The 19279-nt window shown below is 57.7% G+C and overlaps 1 protein-coding gene across 2 annotated transcripts in view; it reads right to left on the bottom strand.

The window, feature by feature from the left end:
- The window catches only part of GRM4 (glutamate metabotropic receptor 4), a 106800-nt gene that overhangs the window by 59575 nt on the left and 27946 nt on the right, over positions 1-19279 (bottom strand). For both annotated transcript variants that reach the window (XM_057304879.1, XM_026482680.3), the window contains exon 2: positions 5371-5587. In XM_057304879.1, the coding sequence (XP_057160862.1) occupies positions 5371-5587 (217 nt within the window). The remainder of the gene's footprint in view (positions 1-5370; positions 5588-19279) is intronic.

Consider the following 19279-nt stretch of genomic DNA (forward strand, 5'->3'; position numbering starts at 1 on the left):
GAAGCTGAGTCCAGAGATGTCACAGAGGCAGTGGGATGAGGAGGCGCCCCAGCCCTGGGCCTCGGCTGCCAGCCGCGCCAGTCACCACCCGTGCTGCTGCGCTGACAGGGGCCATCTACATGCAAGCCTGACGCTCAGCCCAGGGAGTTGGAACTGGAGGTCAGACCAGCAACAGCTTGACTCACCAGTGTCTCCAGAATATCAATAGGGGACACGGGGACACAACAGGGAGAGGAGGCTTTGGAACTTCTCACTGTGCAAGGGACAGGACGTCCTCCAAGGAGCAGGACTGACCCATCCGCCCCCTCCCCCTTCTGCCCTGTCACCACCCAGAGTGGCCATCTTGTTCCCACGCTGGGAGCACAGGCCTGGATGTGCCCAGGGTGTTGGAATTGCTCACCAGAGAGGACCAGAACCAAAGCCCCCAGGGAACCTCATGGAGAGGCCCCTGCCAGGAACTGGCCTGTGTCCTTCCTGCCACATGTATGTACCAGAGGTTGGGGAACCATCTGCTGGGTTCAAATCCCACTCCTTCTATTTTTCCAGCTGTGTGACCTCAGGGGAATTACTTAACCTCTCTGATCCTCTGTTTTGCCATCTGTATAATGGGGTTGTCTTGAGGGCTAAAGGAGTTAACATGTATGAAGTACTTAAAACAAGAGCTCGTCCACAGGACTCCATCAATATTACCTACTAACATCATCCATTCTCCGGTCGCCCACACAGGGGGCCTGGGCTGCTACTCAGCACTTCTGTGTGACCTTGAGCAGGGCCCTTAACTTCCCTGAGCCTTCGTTTTCCTCATCCGTGAAATAGAGCACTACAGGAAGTAAACTGAGGCTCACATGGGACCCCATGTGCAGAGAAAGGCTGTGGGGATATAAAAGTTTATACCCCAGCCCCCAACCCTGAGGGGGCCCAGGATGGTGGAAGGAGGCGCTGAGGACAGGGCCACGTCCACCCCCTCAGGCCTGTCTCTCTCTCCCGGGTGACTCACTCGCATTATCTCCAGAGCCCAGGCGGGGCCTGCTCTGCATGCCTAATTCCAGCACGGGTTTTACTCCTGCCTCTGCGTTTCGCTCAGCGGCCTCAGCCCGGCAAGGAGGAGCCGGTCCCAGCGTTCGAAGATGGGGAGAGGCACCAGACGCCTCACGTGAGCACGCACATGCACACAGGCCTCTCCACGGACACCCCTACCAAGGCAGGCCCGCCAGTCACATGTCCAGAAAATCCCATCCGTGCACCCCTCACCCCCGCGTGGGTCCCGCCCTAGCTGCCTTGCCTTTGGAGCTCGCCTCGCTGCCCTGGCGCCACCTGACCAGCGGTCCTGTAAGAAGCGGGCTGCCCAGGCTCCTGGGGCTTTGTCCCTGATCATGACCTACAGCTCCGGTTAGTGCCCAGCCCTGTCCCCGCGGGCCCTCCAGCCCTCAGGGCCTCCCTAGGAGCGCAGCGCAACAGGGAGGGCTGTAGCCTGGGCAGCCAGACCCCTGATAAGAACCCTCTGATGTGTGCTCCCGCGCTCCCACATCCGGGGGCCAGCAGCACGTTCCATTCTAGTAGCAGCCAGGTTTATCCCCATTTCACCGGTGAGAAAACCCAAACCGAGCTTCCGACTGACTTTCCCGGGCCCTCACAGCCAATAGGCCGCCGAGCCAGAGCCCGGATCTGTCTGCCAGAAGCTGTCTGTTAACCACATGCTGCCACCTCGGTGATTCGGGCGATGGGGAGATGGACAGCCTGGCTCCAAGTCCTGCTGCAACACCTCGCTGCGTGAGCCCAGGCAAGCCACCTCACCCCGTGGAGCCTCAGCTCCCTGCTCTGTAAAATGGGAACAGAAACAGCAGACCCACAGCGTTGTCACCAGGATTCACGATAGTGCAGGGAGGGTGTCTGGCAGAGGGTAGGGCTCAGTCAAGGGCCACAGGATGGCCAAGGATGAGCCACATGACTGAATGATTGGGGTGGGAGAGCAGGGCGCTGATGGGGGCTGGGAAACGCGGAGCCAGGGCTTTCTTTAAGCCAATGGCCCAACTCATGCTGGGTGCTACACAAGAGCTCCCCATCAGAGGACAGAGCTGGGCTCCAGTCCCTGGTCCTCCACATCCTGCTTATACGGCCTTGGGGAAATGACCTACTCTCTCTGGCCTCAGTTTCTTCATCTATAAAATGGACGCAATGGTGCTCCCCTGCAGAACCCCAAGGGCACACAGCAGGCTCCCAGGACTCGCTGGCCAAGCTCTCCCCTCGGCTCTGATGGGCATCCTCAGCCTGGAAAGCACGGCCTCCCCTCTACTCCGCTCCCTGGCACTCCTCTGAGCAACTCACAGATGATTTATACTTCAGAGGACGAATCAATACCATATACGGCCAAAGACATCTTTAATCTTTCACAGGGATTAGGCTACAAGGTACAGCAGCCTCTTTCTACAGGCCGCTCAATTCTGATTTCAATTTGGCCAGCTGGAGCACGGCTTTCTCTCTCCTTTTCTTTCCACCCACCTAAAGACGTTCCTCCAAATCAAATTTCATTTAGCGGGTGCGGTGGGGAGACCTATGCCCATACACGACGGCAGGCCCAGCCAGGGCCCTGGGGCTGCAAGGGGAGACAGGAGGAGGGTCTAAGGACATGGAGGTCAGGCCCTCGGCGATGGGATGGGGCGCAGGGGGCAGGGGGCGCCGTGAGGGACACTTGCGCCAGGCCAGGAGTGCCCCCTGAGCCGCAGGCCCCGGCAGCAAAGCCAGTACTCTTCTTTTTCTAGAATTCCTTTTTAAAAGTCTTGAGTAGACTATATATTTTCTGACCACCAAATGCTTTATTAGATGCTTGTGGAAAATTCAAACAAAAGTCTGAGTTTCAACCAAAATGCAATACCTTGGGACGCCTTGGTGGCTCAGATGGTTAAGCCTCTGCCTTCGGCTCAGGTCATGATCCCAGGGTCCTGGGATGGAGTCCCGTATTGGACTCCCTGCTCAGTGGGGAGCCTGCTTCTCCCTCTGCCTGCCACTCCCCCTGCTTGTGCGCCCCCTCTCTCTCTCTGTCTGACAAATAAATAAATAAAATTTCTTTTTCTAGAATTCCTTTTTAAAAGTCTTGAGTAGGCTATATATTTTCTGACCACCAAATGCTTTATTAGATGCTTGTGGAAAATTCAAACAAAAGTCTGAGTTTCAACCAAAATGCAATACCTTGGGACGCCTTGGTGGCTCAGATGGTTAAGACTCTGCCTTCGGCTCAGGTCATGATCCCAGGGTCCTGGGATGGAGTCCCGTATTGGACTCCCTGCTCAGTGGGGAGCCTGCTTCTCCCTCTGCCTGCCACTCCCCCTGCTTGTGCGCCCCCTCTCTCTCTCTGTCTGACAAATAAATAAATAAAATCTCTTTTTTAAAGTGCAATACCTAAACCTCACCCCAGTCCCATGCCTCTCCTGCTCGTAAGATGTCAGCAAATGTTCCTCCAGGCTGTGTGTGTCTGTGTCTGTGTGTGTGTGTCTGTGTGTCTGTGTGTCTGTGTGTGTGTGTGTGACTGTCTGTCATGCCCCCATCTGTGGGAAACAGGGGCAGAAGATGGAGTGATGACTACAACAGTAGTTATGAGCTCTAGTCCTGGAGCCAGACTGCCTGGGTTCAAATCCCTTCTCTGCTTCTTTACTTGTATGACCTGGAGCTGGTTATTACTTGCCCTCTCTATGCCTCAGCTTCCTCCCCTGTAAAACGGGGGTGTCTACCTCACTGGGTAGGGAGGAGTAGCCAGGACAACACGTATCAAACGGGTGCTCAGCAGATGCAAGGCACGTGGGGAGAGCTACGTCAGTCCTGGGAGTGGCCTCTAGGTCCCTCATAGCCGGGACTGAACACTACAATTCTAGACTTTCTGCCCCTCCTTCCAGCACCTTTGTCCCCAAGTTCTGTCGAGATTGCCCCTGAAAGAGAAAGGCGGTGGGCTTGTTTGGGATAGGATGCCAGTCACTGAGGATAGGAACTGGCCGAGCCGGGTGGGTGGTGCCCGTCCACAGACAGGCGCCCGTGTGGTAGCAAAGCAGTTTAGGACATGTGGGCAGCCAGAGGGAGGGGGCTGCGGCACCAGGGGTCCGACACTACCAGGGGGCCCCAGGGAGCTGCGGCCCACCTGCTTGGAGGCGGGAGTGGGGGCCCACCAAGCCCATGCTCCCCTCTGCCTGGCCCGCTGCCGGCGTGGGGAGTGGCCTGGAGCCCGGCCATCGGTCAGCCCCGCCCCACTTCCGTCCTCTCCACCAGGTTGCAGGCACCGGGGCTGCTCTGGCTGTACAATTAAAGGGGCTTATCTGAGATTTATAGCAGGATTATGCCCGCAGGGTGTCACCAACACCAGCTTCTGGATACTCTGTGGTCCTTAGGAAAAGCAATTAGAGTCCCAGGGTTACGCGGGTATAAATATACAGATGCTATCCTCCAAGGTCGAGGGCGCCACAGTGAGCTATTTAGAGATAGAGCCTTGGGAGAGGCCAGGAGCCCCTCTGCCAGGAGCTGGGTCTGTCAGGAGCGGAAGAGCCTGTCTGCTTCCCCCCACACTGCACCCTCAATGAACTGGCCCGCTTGGCAAGGCTCACCCAGACCCAGGGGCCGGACTGCTGTGCTGGACGCCCACCACCATGGCCCCCGCAGGCTGCCCCCTCATCACAGCCATCAGAACTGACCCTCTCAGTGGGCCAGGCTTCAAGCTGCCCCAAATGTTAACTCTTGCTATGCCAGCCTCTTATGGCTTGTGGCTATCTAAAAGCTTTATCCCTGGAGTTCCTGGGACAAGTAAGGGAATGCGGGGAGCTTAATGGGGGAAAGGTGACTTGTGGTAAGGGGTGGGAGGGGAGACCTCCAGGAGAGCACATCACTTTCCCAGCTCCTCACATCCCACCCACGGGCACTTACTTCCCTGAAGCTGCAAGGGACCGGCAGAGCCCTGCCGGGCCCCCATCTCTCACTCCCACCACACAGCTCAGTCCCTCACATAGCCCTGGCTCCAAGAACCTGCTGGCTGAGCCCCCACTCCAGGATCCTTGAGACCCTCCCTAAACAAGGCCACCTCCACCCCAGCCCCTTCTTCCTCTGCCTGAGAACAGCAGCTGTTCCACGGGACCCAATGCCAGGAATATCAGCTGTCCCTCCATCTGCCTGGTCTCGTCTGCAAAAGTCATTCGCATCTACCCCCTACCCCTAGGGGTTACCTAGCTGGCCGGCAAGGCCACGGATGGCTCCCCAGGGCTCAGGGGACAGACGGAGGTCCATGAGGGGAACGGCCCAGGGCAGGCAGAGCCCACAATAGGACCCAGAGAGCGGCTCTCGGGCAGAGCTTGGCCACTGTGCCCTGACATCCCCGTGTTCCCGAGCACGACTCACCATCGTCCCGGGACTTCTGGATGAAGGCCTCCACGCCGCTCTCGCCGTAGCTGCCCTCCGAGGCCAGCGTGGACACGTAGTTCCACTTGAGGGCGCGGACGATGTCCACCATGGCCTGGGCCTGGTACGTGTCCGAGGGCACCACACGGGAGAAGAAGTCGTAGCGGCTGTTGTCACTCAGGTCGGGGGCTGTGGAGGCGTAGCTGATCTGGGGGATCTGGGGGCGAGAGGGGCCGCTGATGGGGGCGGCTGGCACCCCCACCATGCCCAGCCAGCACCACACCCCTCCACACCAATCTCCTTCCTGTCCCCACAGCCTCGGGACTGCCCCAGCCCTTCTTGTCCTGGGGGAGACCCTGTGATGAGGGCTGGATGGGTCCTAGCCCACGGGAGGAAACTGAGGCCCAGAGAGTGTGAGCACCTGGTTGGGTGGCCCTTCCTTGGCTCCGGCTCAGAGTCCCAGTGCCTCCCACCTCCTCTCAGCTCCCCCCACCCCCGGGCCTCCCCATGTCCTCCCCCTCCCCAGCGGGAGTAACACTGGCATCAGGGTGAGAAGGGACCGGCGCCTCAGCATCAAGCCCTCCTCTTCCAGAAAAGTGTCCCAACCAGCCTCCCCTGGGTCTTGTGGCTGGTGGCCCCCCAACCACACACACACACACACACACACACACACACACGCACACCAGGATTACACATAAACACACACCGGCCTACAGATGGGGTGAGGATAAGGTGTCAAGAGGGGCCCTGAGCGGTCATCTGGGCCATCACCCTCCCCCAGGTAGCCCCTCATGTCACCACCTAGCCGACCCTATCAACATAGCTCCTCCATCCTGCCCAGCTCAGAGGAGACAGAACCCAGGTCCCTGCTGTTACCCCACAGACCCGGCCACCCGAAGGATGGAATCTGGGAAGACAGAGCAGGTGGGGCCTCCAGGAAGTCCCTCTCCCCACAGCCTAGGACACAGGGACCAGACAGGCCTCCAAGGTGGACTGCAGGACCCCGGCCCCCAGCCCCGGCTCTCCCAGCCATAGCACAGACCTCCCCTGGGCCCTCTCCATGCAAGAGTGAGATGCAGAGCCCTCAAGCCGTCCTTCTTCCTGTGGCTGACATCCAACCGAAAACCTCCTGGCCAGTCTGCAGCCACTGCGGGTGGGAAATGTTCCAGGGGCCAAGAGGATTTGGGGTGCACCCTGGACAAGTGGTTGTCCACCTGGCCTATACCTAGGGTGTCCCCATCCCCAGGGTCAGTAGGGGTCCACCTTCCACCGAGGACGCCCATGAGGACAAGGACATGGCCCAGCTCAGCCCCCCGTGATGCCCCCCAGGTGGGCCCCAGCAGGCCCCTCATTGCCTCCCCTCACCGAACTCACTCAGGAGAAAGGGAAAGGTGGGGTGGGGAAAACAGATGATGGCTTGTCCGGTTTGCTGAGCAGCTAAGGGGAGCCCCCAAGCCCTCTCACTGTAGTTCCTGTGGTCTCCCTAAGATGGCACAGAACTGCTGTGGCTGTTTGTAAGAGCAAACCTTTGGAAATAGTCTGGTAAAGGAAGCCACAGCCCCACAAGGAATTCTACTCAGCCGTGAAAAAGATCTGGGCCGCTTTCCTTTAGGCTCTGGACAGCTCTCCAGCCCCACGGCAGGAACAAAGCAGCGAGTCCAGCTCTGTGCGTGAGCAGTACCCCGCCTATCACGTGAGGGGGCGGGATGCACCGTCCTGTGAAAAAAAACCACCTCCGGAGAGGGAACCGGGGGACTGGGGGACAGGGTTGAGGGGAGACCCTTCCCCTGATGCCCTTTGTACGTTTTTGCATGCAGAATCAGGCACACATACCACCTGCTTGGGAAACAAACCACACTAGAATCTTCCCGAGCTCCTGCCTCCATCCCCTCTCCTACGGGCGTCAGTGGCCTCAGTGGCCTCGGAAAACGAGCCAGACCTCTGTGCCGTGGAGAGCACTGAGCATGAACAGGGCGCCCTCTAGAATGCGGTCTCTGGTGGACAGCTGGTGGTTAATTTCAGGAGCGTTGTTATTTTTACGGTCCGCCAAGGGGTATCATAGTTGTAGGGGTTGGTTGGTGTTTAAGGATCTGTCGTTCAGAGCAATGTCTCTCAGCCTCGGCACTATTAACACTTTGGGGGGCTGATTCTTTGTTGGGGGGCTGTTTTGGCCACTGAAGGATGTTCGGCCGCATCCCCATCCCCTACCCACTAGATGCCGGTAGCACACCCCTCCCCCAGTGGCAACAACCAAAAACGTCTCCAGACATTGCCAAGGGTCCCCCGGGGTGCAGAACTGTCCCCAGTGGAGACTTAACGGCTTTAGAGATCTGTACTGAAACATTGAGGGGTGCAGTGATATGATGAGGTCTGGGGTCGAATCAAAAGCAATACAGTGGGAGCACATGGAAGAAGAAAAAACAATGGTCAAGAGCGGACAACTGTGAGTCCCGCGTACATGGGGGCTCCCCACCCCATTTGTTTTGCACACAGCTGAAATGTCCAGATTTAACATATTTTTAACAATAAAACAAAACAAAATCTACAGCATCCCTGGGGCATGCCTCTGAACAGAAGAGCCCCGAATTTGGAGCTGGAGCTTGAGCAGGTGGTGGAGAGGGTGGGGCGGGGGCCTGTCCTTCCAGCCTGCCTCCCAGCAGGTCCCCTAGAGAGAGAAGACAGGTTCGCCAGCTTCCTCTGTGCCCGGTCCTCAGCACACGCCCAGGAACCCACTCTCTGCCTAATTAGAAGAAGCCTGTCTCCTACTTCTGATGTTTTCTCCCAACACGGCGCTGGCGTCAAAAGGAACTGCGTCCCCCAGAGGGGCAGGAAGCCCGGGGAGGTCTCAGGGCCCCTCACTCATCACCCCTCAGTCCTCCCTCCAAGCCACCTCCCACCTCTCCTCCAGTTCAGGCACTCAGCACCGGCTGGGATGGCAGATGGACAGATGGATGTCCAGATATTAGGACCCAGGCCCCCGCCCCACTGCATGCCCCCATTCCCACAAAGGGTAGGAGGGCCAAGCATGGGGTTCCTGCAGGGTAAGCGTGTCTGTAAGTCTGCAGGTAAGTAAGGTAAGTAAATCTGCAGGGGTGCCCCAGCCTCGGATTTCAGGAGCCCAGGAGGGGCCCTTGCTCTGCCACCCACGATTCCCGAGACCCTGGAACAGGGACCCAGCCCTGAGGTGGTTGAGAGGGAGAAGACAGCCTCCTGAGGGGCGCCTGGGTAGCGCAGTCGTTAGGCGTCTGCCTTCAGCTCAGGGCGTGATCCCGGCGTTCCGGGATCGAGTCCCACATCAGGCTCCTCCGCTGGGAGCCTGCTTCTTCCTCTCCCACCCTCTCCCACTCCCCCTGCTTGTGTTCCCTCTCTCGCTGGCTGTCTCTCTGTGTCAAATAAATAAATAAAAAATCTTTAAAAAAAAAAAAAAAGACAGCCTCCGGAGTAGGGTCAGGGGATAAGCCCGCATCCCCTGGCAGCTCCTCCTCCCCCACCCCTGGCAGGCTCTTCCTCAGCTCCAGGCCCTCCGAGCTTCCTAGCAGGGTGGTTTCCAGCAGAGATTTGGGATCTCAACTGCTCAGGTGCCAACCCCGGCTCAACCACCCATCAGCGGGGAAGCCTCCAGCAAGTTACTTCACCTCTCCAGACCTCAGTTTTCTCAGCTGCAAAATGGGAATAATTACAATCCCTGTCTCATACGGTTGTGAGGGTCACATGAGGGAATTTTCGTGAACAGCTGGCAGGCATAAGCCCTCGAAAGGCTAGCTCTGAGGTGAGTTATAATCCCTCCAGTTACACCTCCAATAGCCCTCTATCCCCACACTTCCCAGCTCTCTCCCAGTGAGGTCAGGGCTGTGCTCCCAAGGGTGGGGCACCTTCTTCTGGCATGACTGCCCCCAGGCCCTCCAAGGCCCTCTTCCCGCCTGGCTCCACCCAGGCCTGCAGAGAGTGGGGAGAGGCAGGGACCACCCTGGGACGCCCGGACAGGGTGACTGGGACAACCAGCCCCACGAGGCTCTGAGGTCTCCTGGTCTCGCTGCAGCCCAGCTGGAGCGGGAGGGGCGCTTCATTAACATTCTCCTCAGAGAAGTCCTCTCCTCTGACAACAGCAGCGCCACGGAGGAGGGGGCAGCCACACCCATCCAATGCCAGCACAGCGTCAGCCAGAACCCAGATTCTAGTGGCACCTGACCAACCTCAGCTGGCCTACTCTCAGTCCATCTGCCTGGCTTCCTCTGCCCACAGAGCTCATGTCACCTCCTCCAGGCAGCCCTCCCTGAGCTCCAGAGAGCCTGCTCAGACCTCCCACAGCACCAAGTGGGGCTGCTCCGGGGCACCAGGCATGTCCTCCTGGTATGAGGATGCCTGGCCTACTTGTCCACTCAGCAGGCGTCCTAAGATGCCCCCATTGTGCTGGGCAAGGCCACTGTGGAGACGCAGAGAAAAGTGGACTGCTCCCAACACCCACTGCATCCCCAGAAGGGGCAGCTGGGGCACCCCAGAGCGAGACACTGTCTCCCCGCAGAACTTCCCACCCAAGGGATGAGTGACTGAGGTGGGGGGGAGTGAAGAAATCTCTCTGCCCGCCCCCCCATGCGCGGTCGCGCTCTCCCTCTCTCTCCCTCTCTCAGGCTTCTGGAGTGACAAGGAGGTCCATGCCACGTGGGAAAAGACAAAAGCTGCTTCCGGGCTTGAGCAGCAATGAAGATGAATGCCAAGTGCATCTGTGTGCGTGTGTGTGTGTGTGTGTGTGTGCGTGCGTGTGCACGTGCTGCCGCATGTGCCCTAAGCGCGTGAGCGCCCAGCACATTCATTCATTTACTCCTCCTACCGACAGTCACTGGGTACAGACAGGCTGCCAGGCATAGTTCTGAGTGCTGGCCACAGACGGGTGGACACTCTGTCCTCGTGGGGCTCCCAATCGACACAGAGGCAGGCCATGGAAAGGTGATCCCAAGCTGTTAGATGGGAATCAGGGTCCAGGAGGAAAAGGAAGAACAGAGCAGGGATCTGTTAGAGGGGCAGGGGGAAGTCCCTCCCACCAGGCAACATCTGAGTCAAGACCTCAAGGAGGTGAAGGAGGGAGCCATGTGGGTATTTGAGGGAGGGCATTTCAGGCAGAAGGAACAGCCAATGCAAAGACCCACGCACATATGTGTGCATGTGTAAGTATGTTCCATGCACGTGTGTCCAGGTGCACACGTGTGTGTTTAGAGCCTGAATCTGTTCTCAGGCTGTCCCAGGCCTGGCCAGCAGCCCCACATCCCCAGTAGGTACGGCAACGCTAGCGGGCCCCACGATGCCCACAGCTCAGGCTCTGGCTCACTGGCTCCCAGACTAGCAGAATCGAGGGACTCCCTGAGAGTGACTTCTCCATGTCCCACACCATCCAGCGGAGGAGAAGGGAGCTGGCAGGTAGGCAACATGCCCAGCACCCCAGAGCCACGCAGGGCACAGTTCCCTGAAAGCTGATACTGTTTAGGACAGCCAGGGATCAAACCTCTACCTTGACCTCCACGAGGCCTGCAGCACCCTGAGACACGCAGCTGGGTGTGCATGACCATCACCATGGACACCCCAGGGCCACCCCACAGGAACACCAACCCTCTTCCTGTGAGCTTCAGTGTTTAAAAGCACCTCCCCTTCCCATGTCTTCCCTAATGCTTTGCACAGCACGGAAGCTTCCAACACACCCTGCAGCCAGCCTGCCCGTGCCTGTGTGGTGACCCAGCCTTGTCATCCAGCTTTGTGACCTTAGGCAAGCGAGCAGCCTCTGTGGGCTTTAATTTCCTCCCCTATAAAGAAGCCACAGTAACAGCAGAGAAGACCGCACTAGCACTTACAGGCGAAGTGCTCAAAACGGGCGGGCCCTGGGCAAATGCTAGGTATTAGCAGGAGAGAGGGAGGCGAGGCTGGGACCATTATGCCCATTTTGCAGATGAGAAAACAGAGTCTCAGAGAGATGAAAGTACCCTCTGAGTATCACAGCCACGAGATATCAGAAACAAGGCAGAGACTGAGGTGCTCCGCCTCCCTGTTCACCACCCCCAAAACCTGGCCTCGGGCCCTGCCCACTCTCCCAGCTCACTCTGCCCCTTCTGCTCCACCCAGAAGCCAGGCCAGGCAGCCACAGTTTGAAGCTGGACCCCGCCACCGCCTCTGGCCGCCAGACCGGGCCAGGACCCACACAGACCTCGGGACCCCCACCTGGCCGGCTGCGGCCCCTCTCATCAGGGAAGTGGGGAGGCCCTACAGTGAGTGGGCCAGACAGACCTGGGTTGGCTTCCTGCTCCTTGCCCTTCTGACCCCGGCCCCTCGAGACCTCAACTGCCCAGCTCTCAGCATCAACTATTTTCCTCAAGATGAAAGGCAGCCGGGCTTTTAGGTATATGAAAGTGGCACGAGCAGGAGCTGGAGTTCAGAGAGCCGGTGAGAGGAGAGAACGCCGGCTCGCAAGGGCCTGGCCGGCAGGGACAGGACTGAGGGACGCGCTCCCCCACCCGCACCCCCTCACCCGCCTGAGCCACGCGCCGTCTCCCAAGGGGCTTCTGCTGCAGACACACAGCGTCCAGAGGGGCAGGGGGTGCTGCCAGCCACCCTTCCTCCCTCTACGGGGCCTCGGGAGGGGCGGGGGAGGAGTGTGTCTCCCTCAGAGCTGGGCCCACCGTGGGCACCTCGCCCACTCTCAGCACCTGGCTGAGAACTAGCCTGGTGGGGGCTGGAGACCCCCCTCCTCTCACACTGGGCTGCAGCATTTCCTCACTGCCACTGAGAATAGGACCTCAGATTTTCCCAGGAGCTGGACGCTATCTTCAAAAAAAGCAAAATTTGCTCACCAGGGCCCTGCGGTCCCTCTGTCCCGGCTGTTCCCGAGGCCACCAGCCCTCCCCTCCCACACTCTGCCGGCCCACCCGCACTCCTCAGAAACTCTGTGGATTTGTTCATTCATTCATTCGCCCACTCGGCAACGGTTTACACACCACTTGCACTCTGTCTGGCACTGGGATGAACATGCAGAGACAAATCCCTGCCTTCATGGAACAGACATTCTAGGGGGAGGGATAGCAATAACAAAGGAACACACACGCATTCACGTTGTCCGCAGAGCCACCGGAGGCACGGCCAGCTCTCACCTTCCCGGTGCTGCGCGGTAAAATTCAACTCCCTGACCCTTGTGGTTGGCTGGGGCCGTGTGACACGTTCTGGCTAATGAGGCGGGAGCAGAAAATGCCATTCCTTCGGGGCCAGAGCATTGCAGTGCGGCTGTGAGACCCTACAGGGTACACATGCCCTCTGCTACCAAGACCAGCAACGTTCCAGACCAACCCGGGTCCCTGAGGAGATGGGGCAGAGCACTCAGTCAACCCACACAGACATGTGAGGCGCTAAGTATCTAGTTTATGTGTTTTAAGCCACAGAGACGTGAGGCTGGCTTGTTCTCACGGCACAGCCTCACCAGTGCTGACGGACGGACGGCGGCAGAAGCACCCTGCTCTGGCTCTGGGACGGCCCCGAGCGAGTCTTCTAGATCTCCGCCTCACCAGCCTGGAGAGGTCGGGTTCACAGTCAGCACACGCTGGTTTGGGCTGACTGAATTACATTCACACACACACACACACGTGCACACGCAATCATCATCACCATGAAAACTAGCATTCAGGGACGCCTGGGTGGCTCAGTTGGTGAAGCGTCTGCCTTTGGCTCAGGTCATGATCTCAGGGTCCTGGGATCGAGCCCCGCAATCGGGCTCCCTGCTCAGCGGAGAGTGGCTCTGCCCCTTACCCCACTCGTGCTCTCTCACTCTCACTCTCAAATAAATAAATAAATAAAATCTTTAAAAAGAAACTAGCATTTATTGAATGCTTACTATGTGCCAGGAACTGTCCTAAGTGGTTACAAATGCCTTCACACCTTTGATCGTAGAATAACCATATGAAGTAGATGCTCTTATTCTTCCCATTTTCCCAAAACTGAGGGACAGAGAGGTTAAGAAACTTGTCCAGGGGGGCGCCTGGGTGGCACAGCGGTTAAGCGTCTGCCTTCGGCTCAGGGCGTGATCCCGGCGTCATGGGATCGAGCCCCACATCAGGCTCCTCCACTATGAGCCTGCTTCTTCCTCTCCCACTCCCCTGCTTGTGTTCCCTCTCTCGCTGGCTGTCTCTATCTCTGTCGAATAAATAAATAAAATCTTTAAAAAAAAAAAAAAGAGGGGCGCCTGGGTGGCACAGCGGTTAAGCGTCTGCCTTCGGCTCAGGGCGTGATCCTGGCGATCCGGGATCGAGCCCCACATCAGGCTCCTCCGCTATGAGCCTGCTTCTTCCTCTCCCACTTCCCCTGCTTGTGTTCCCTCTCTCGCTGGCTGTCTCTCTCTCTGTCGAATAAATAAATAAAATCTTTAAAAAAAAAAATAAATAAATAAATAAATTAAAAATAAATAAATAAATAAATAAAAAGAAAAAGAAACTTGTCCAGGGTCACACAGCTAGAAGGGGCCGAGGCAGGATTTGAACCCAGAGGGACAAGCTCCCAGGGTCCCCAGGGCAGCAGCGGAGGGAGTCAGCTCTACTTCCTCTCCGCGCTCAGCCCCCAATGGATCCTGGCGGTCGTCTCACTCCTGGCTGTCGCACACTGGGCTGAAGTGGCCCATCTGTCTCCAACACAAAGGATCAGGCAGGGGCGGGGGCCAGGGGCCCCAGAGGGTTGTGTAAATGGCTCTGCTTTGAGCAACAGCTAATTTCTAAACATAATTATTAATTTCATGCTTATCATATGCAAACCTCTGTCTCCCAGACGAGATGAAATTGATTTAATTAGAAATTCCATCATCAAGCCTTTCGGATCCAAGCTTTTAATTAGGATCACCAACCCCACCCAAGGCTGCCAGAAAGTGGGCTCCTGGCCCCTGCTTCTCGTCCCGAGGCCCCAGGCAGAACCAGGACGTGTGGGGAGCTCCACTGTCACCGGGGCCCCCTGGCTAGGTCAGGGCCCCTCGCCAACATCATTACCCACATCCCACCCTACCCAGGGTGACATGGCCCCACAGTCACAAGTGGCCTCTTCCCTCCTGGCATCATAATGGGGGAAACAGCTTGGCGAGAACTCGTATCATCCTGCAGCAAGAAGGACTGGGTGTTGAAGGTGAGCAGGAGACAGGAGAAGTAACAGACCTCCCCTCTTCATGCAAAATTCAAATAGCCGCCTCCCTTTGGGAGCCCCTGCCAGGTGCTAATAAAATGCCTTTTACAGCTCAGCTCAGGGCAGTCTGTCAAAATTATCACCAGCACTTGGCATTTTAACAAAGCCTTTCCAACACATTACCTCTGACCTCATCTCCAGCCACTCCCATCTTGGTCTTGCATTGGTCACAGGGCTCCAGTCACACCCGCCTCCTTGCTGAACCCTGAACACACCAGGCACGCTCAGCCTCAGGGCATCTGCGAGAGCTGTTCCCTCGGCCCAGGTGCTCTTCCCGCAGACACAGACATGGCTCACTCCCTCACATCCTTCCCTTTGAGAGGAGACTGTTCAAACATCACCTTCCCAGGAAGGCCTTCCCCAACCACCCTAGTTAGCAGGCATCCTGCTTCCCTCCCTCCCCTGCCCCCCACTTCCACCTTCCTTCCTTCGACTTTCCCCAGAACAACATCGCTTTCTAACACGCTCAGCATTTACTTACTTTTTCACTTACTATCCATCTCCTCCTCACCCATGGGCTCCACAAATCCAGGGACCTTTCTTTTATTCCCCATAGCATGCCTGGCTCAGCACTTGGCACGGGCAGGTGCTCAATAAGCAAAGGGGCCACCGCATTCCTGCCACTGAAGCAGCCTGAGGACCAGCTCCACGGTCTCACGAACATGTGAGACAGGTGAGGAGACCCAACCGCACAGCCCTGGGGCCTTGCCCAGGTCATAGAGCCCATCAGTGGCCAAGTTCTGACTCTCACGTGGTCTGACGCTTTGCCTTGTAAGCAGGCCCCACCATGACCGTGCCTGGCCCACACAGATGGTCTCCTTCCTCGGAGGTCTCCTTCCTCCCTTCCCAGGGCTCAGCAGGGGCGTCCCTCACCTCCTGGGGCCTGCTGAGCCCTGTCCACCCCCCTCGCCCCCCCCCGTTTCCCAGCAACACCCTAGAAGGCAATCACTGTGGGGCTGTCTGACACCCACCTCTGTCTCCCCCTCCCTGGGGCCCACCCAGCCTCTTATCAGGAGAGCATGCGGACACTTGGATTAATTTCCAGGACTGCTCTGAATTATGTTTTCCAGGAGAGAACCAGACAGATGCAGGCAACAGGACTTTGAACAAATATTTCCCCAGAAAGTGCTTTATTCAGTCCCTTGTCTCACCCTTTTAAACATTGTATGTTTTCTTAGGAGCCCAGGAAAAAATGGGGCCCCGATAAGGCACCGAGGCTAGAGAAGAACAGAGGGCACAGAGTGGAGGCCCTGGGAGGGCTGACAAAGGAGCCGTTCGGATGCAGGCTTGGAGGAATTACCGTAGATAAGAGCACAGGCGGGGAGCGGGCAGCGCAAGAACGAGAGCAAACAAGATCCGCAAATCAGCACTTGTGCTATTTCATAAGCAAAATGTAGACCAATAAATTACACTCACTTTTGCAGGTTTTACATGCTGACTCCGTCCCCTTGTCAAGAGTGATACATATGGGGGAGGCCAGAGGACGGAGGAGCCCAGAGGCCTAGAGAGGAAGGGCCAGGGACCTGGGGGAGCCCCAGGGGCCGCAGGGCCTGCACCCCTTTTTCCAAGAAGGGCTCAAAGCCCAAGTTCCCAGAGGTGAGGACAGGCAGCAACATCATCCGCCCACTGCCTTACTGTGTGACCGTGGGCCAGTCAACTTCCCCTGTGAGCCTCCATGTTCTCATCTGTCAAATGGGCACAGCGGTGAGAGCCTGGGCTCTGTAAGCCTTACTTTGAGGCTCATATGGGAGGATGGATGTTAAATCTTAGAAAGAGAGCAGCAGGGGCGCCTGGGTGGCTCAGTCGTTAAGCATCTGCCTTCGGCTCAGGGCGTGATCCCACGGTCCTGGGATCGAGGCCCGCATCAGGCTCCCTGCTCTGCTATGAGCCTGCTTCTTCCTCTCCCACTCCCCCTGCTTGTGTTCCCTCTCTCGCTGGCTGTCTCTCTCTCTCTGTCAAATAAAAAAATAAAATCTTTTTAAAAAAAGAAAAAAGAAAGCAGCGGTCCAAGACGCTAGGGGTCATGATGACACGTCTTGCACGCACACCGGGTGCAGTCAGCTCATACAGACTCTCCCTTTGTTGATTCTCACCACGGCCCCGAGACAGGAAGCGGAGCCTCATTCATATGAGGCTCAGAGGGCTGAGGAGCTCCCCCGGGGTGGCCCAGGCCCGTCTGAAGGCAAAGCTGGGCTTTCTCTGTGCCACACCACCGCCCACCAGCCAGGAAGCTGGGCGGCACTGGGCCACACACAAGTGTCCAAGCAGTGGGGGGCTCCAGACCAGCCCAGAGTGGCCACAGCACCCCAGGGGGCCAGCCTGTGGGCCCTGAGCAGGGGCTGGACGTGGGAGGAAGGGGCAGCAGGCAAGAGGCTGCCCAGGTGTCGGTGGTAGGTGTCCCTTCGTGAGCACCTATTCCAGGCCGAGCCCTTCTCAGGAATTATCTCGTTTAATCCTCACACCATAACCCCATGAAGCCAACGCTGCTTATTACCTTCGTGTTTCAGAAGAGAAAACAGAGGCCCAAGAAAATACAGAAGTAAAATGACAGCAAGTGGCAAAGCAGGATCTGAACCCAGGGCTGCCTGACTCCAGCCCCTGAGAGCTTGCTCTCAGCCCTACACCACACCTGGCGCGCCCTCCACCTTCATCGACGGCTCCCGCCCTTTGTCCACACCATCCCGGCTGAGGGGGGCGGGCAGCCAGGATGGAGAGTCAGGAGTCCGTGCCCCAAGTGTTTCCCCAGCACATCCCATGAGCACACTGCTTTGTCTCCCTGAGCCTCAGTTTCCACATCTGTTCAAGGGATAAGGGTTTAACGACCCCTGCCCGCTGGACTTACAAGGTCAGGACAGAAGGAGGGGCCTCCACAACACAGGAGTGACATCTGCCCACAACCACAAGCCGCAGGAGGTGCAGGCAAGGCTGGGACAAGCTCAGCAAGTGGGGCGCGCCCGAGGCACCCGGAACGACGCCCGCGCCCTGCGCCCCACGGCCCCGCTCGTGCACGAGGAGCACCCGCCGTGAGGCCGCAGCCGGGTTGACGGGGAATTAACCACAGCGGCTGCCCCCGTGCTCTCCTAAGTAAATGTGCTGCGCCGCGTGTAATATACGGCTCTGGATTAATATAATATGATATAATGGGATGTATTAACATTATTGAACACATGAGCCGATAAAAGTCACATCACCATCACTCCGTGTAATTTATATCACAGCCCGGGCAAGAACCAGGCTGGCGGGGGAGGGGAGGCCCCACTGGAGCTCTGGGGCTCCCGCTGGGAAAGGGCTCCTGAGCCCTGAGTGGGGGAGGGGAGCCAAGGCCAGAGCAAAAGGGCCGTGCCACCAAGCAGGCAAGGCCAGGTGATCCCCAGCCAGGGTGCCAAGTTGTGGTTTGGAGGCTCTCAGCCTGAGCCCTCTGGCCAGTCCTCCAGGCACTTGACCCCACAGCGACATCTGACCATGCTTGGCTGCCCGGCTCCTTGCTCCCCTGGTGCCTTTCTTCCTCTAAGACAGCACCTTCTCAGGCTCCTTGGTCAGTCCTGAATGCCAGCAACCCCAGGACTCAGTCCTCCAGCCCCTCTCTCCTCTCATTCCCAGGCCACCTATAGCTTGACGACCCACCCCCACACTCCAGGCTCCCACCCACTGCCTGCGCCCCTTGGCCATCTCCTGGGACCCCAGATCCTCCCAAAGTCCTTCCTAGCCAGGTAATTGCTGCTCAGCCCACAGGATCAGACGGGTCCTTGATTCCTCTTTCTCTCACCACCTAAGCCTGATTTATCAGCAAATACTGGTGGCTTTAAGTTGAAAATAAATCCAGAATCCAACCACAGCTCAACCACGCTGCCACTATCACCCTGGGCTCCAGCATCTCTGGCCTGGATTATCCCAGCAGCCTCCTCACTGGTCCCCCACCTCCCACACTTACCACCCATCCCATCACATAGCCCATTCCCCAGCTGGCACCCGTTTAAAACCCAAGTCAGATCACGTCCCTCCTCTCTTCAAGAGGCTCGCGTTTCAGCCAGAGTTCACTAGGCCCTGTGTGAGCCGCCCCCTTAGCCTCCTGCCTTCACCACCCACCCCTCTCTCCCTCACTTGCTCTGCTCCAGCCCCTCGGGCCTCATGCTGTTCTTCCCAACACACTAGGTAGGAGCCTGCCTCAGGACCTTGGCACTGGCTACGCGCTCATCACCACCTGTTGATACTACACATTTCATTCATGTGTCCTCTTGACCACATGCTTCCCCACTGAATGTCAGTCACACAAGGATGGGGGGTTTTATCTGCCTTGCTCACTGCCATAGCCCCAGGACTTAGGACAGTGCCTAGCACCAAAGTCCTGATTTTGCAGATTCTGCAAATAAATATGAATGATCGACGAATGAATAGATGAACTAAAGCCGCAGTCTGCTTTTACCTGATACTCATAAATGAGTTTCTCTACATGATTCTGTTGGTGACATGGATCTCCTTCTAAAGAAGGAGTTGGCAAAACACTGGCCTGGTCCAGATGAAGAAACCCAGGAGTGGAGAGGCCAAGTGGCAGCAATTTATCCAAGACCCCGGGGTGAGCTGCCAGCTGGCCATGGGCAGAGCTGGCCTCTCGGCTGCCCTCCCCTCCGACCCAGCACGGCCTGCAGTGGGGTCCCGGGGTGAGCCGGTGGCTGAGCACCCAGCCTGCAGGGGGTGCCACCACCCTCCCAGGGCTTCT

This window comes from Ursus arctos, unplaced genomic scaffold (assembly GCF_023065955.2).
Source record: "Ursus arctos isolate Adak ecotype North America unplaced genomic scaffold, UrsArc2.0 scaffold_31, whole genome shotgun sequence".
NCBI lineage: Eukaryota > Metazoa > Chordata > Mammalia > Carnivora > Ursidae > Ursus > Ursus arctos.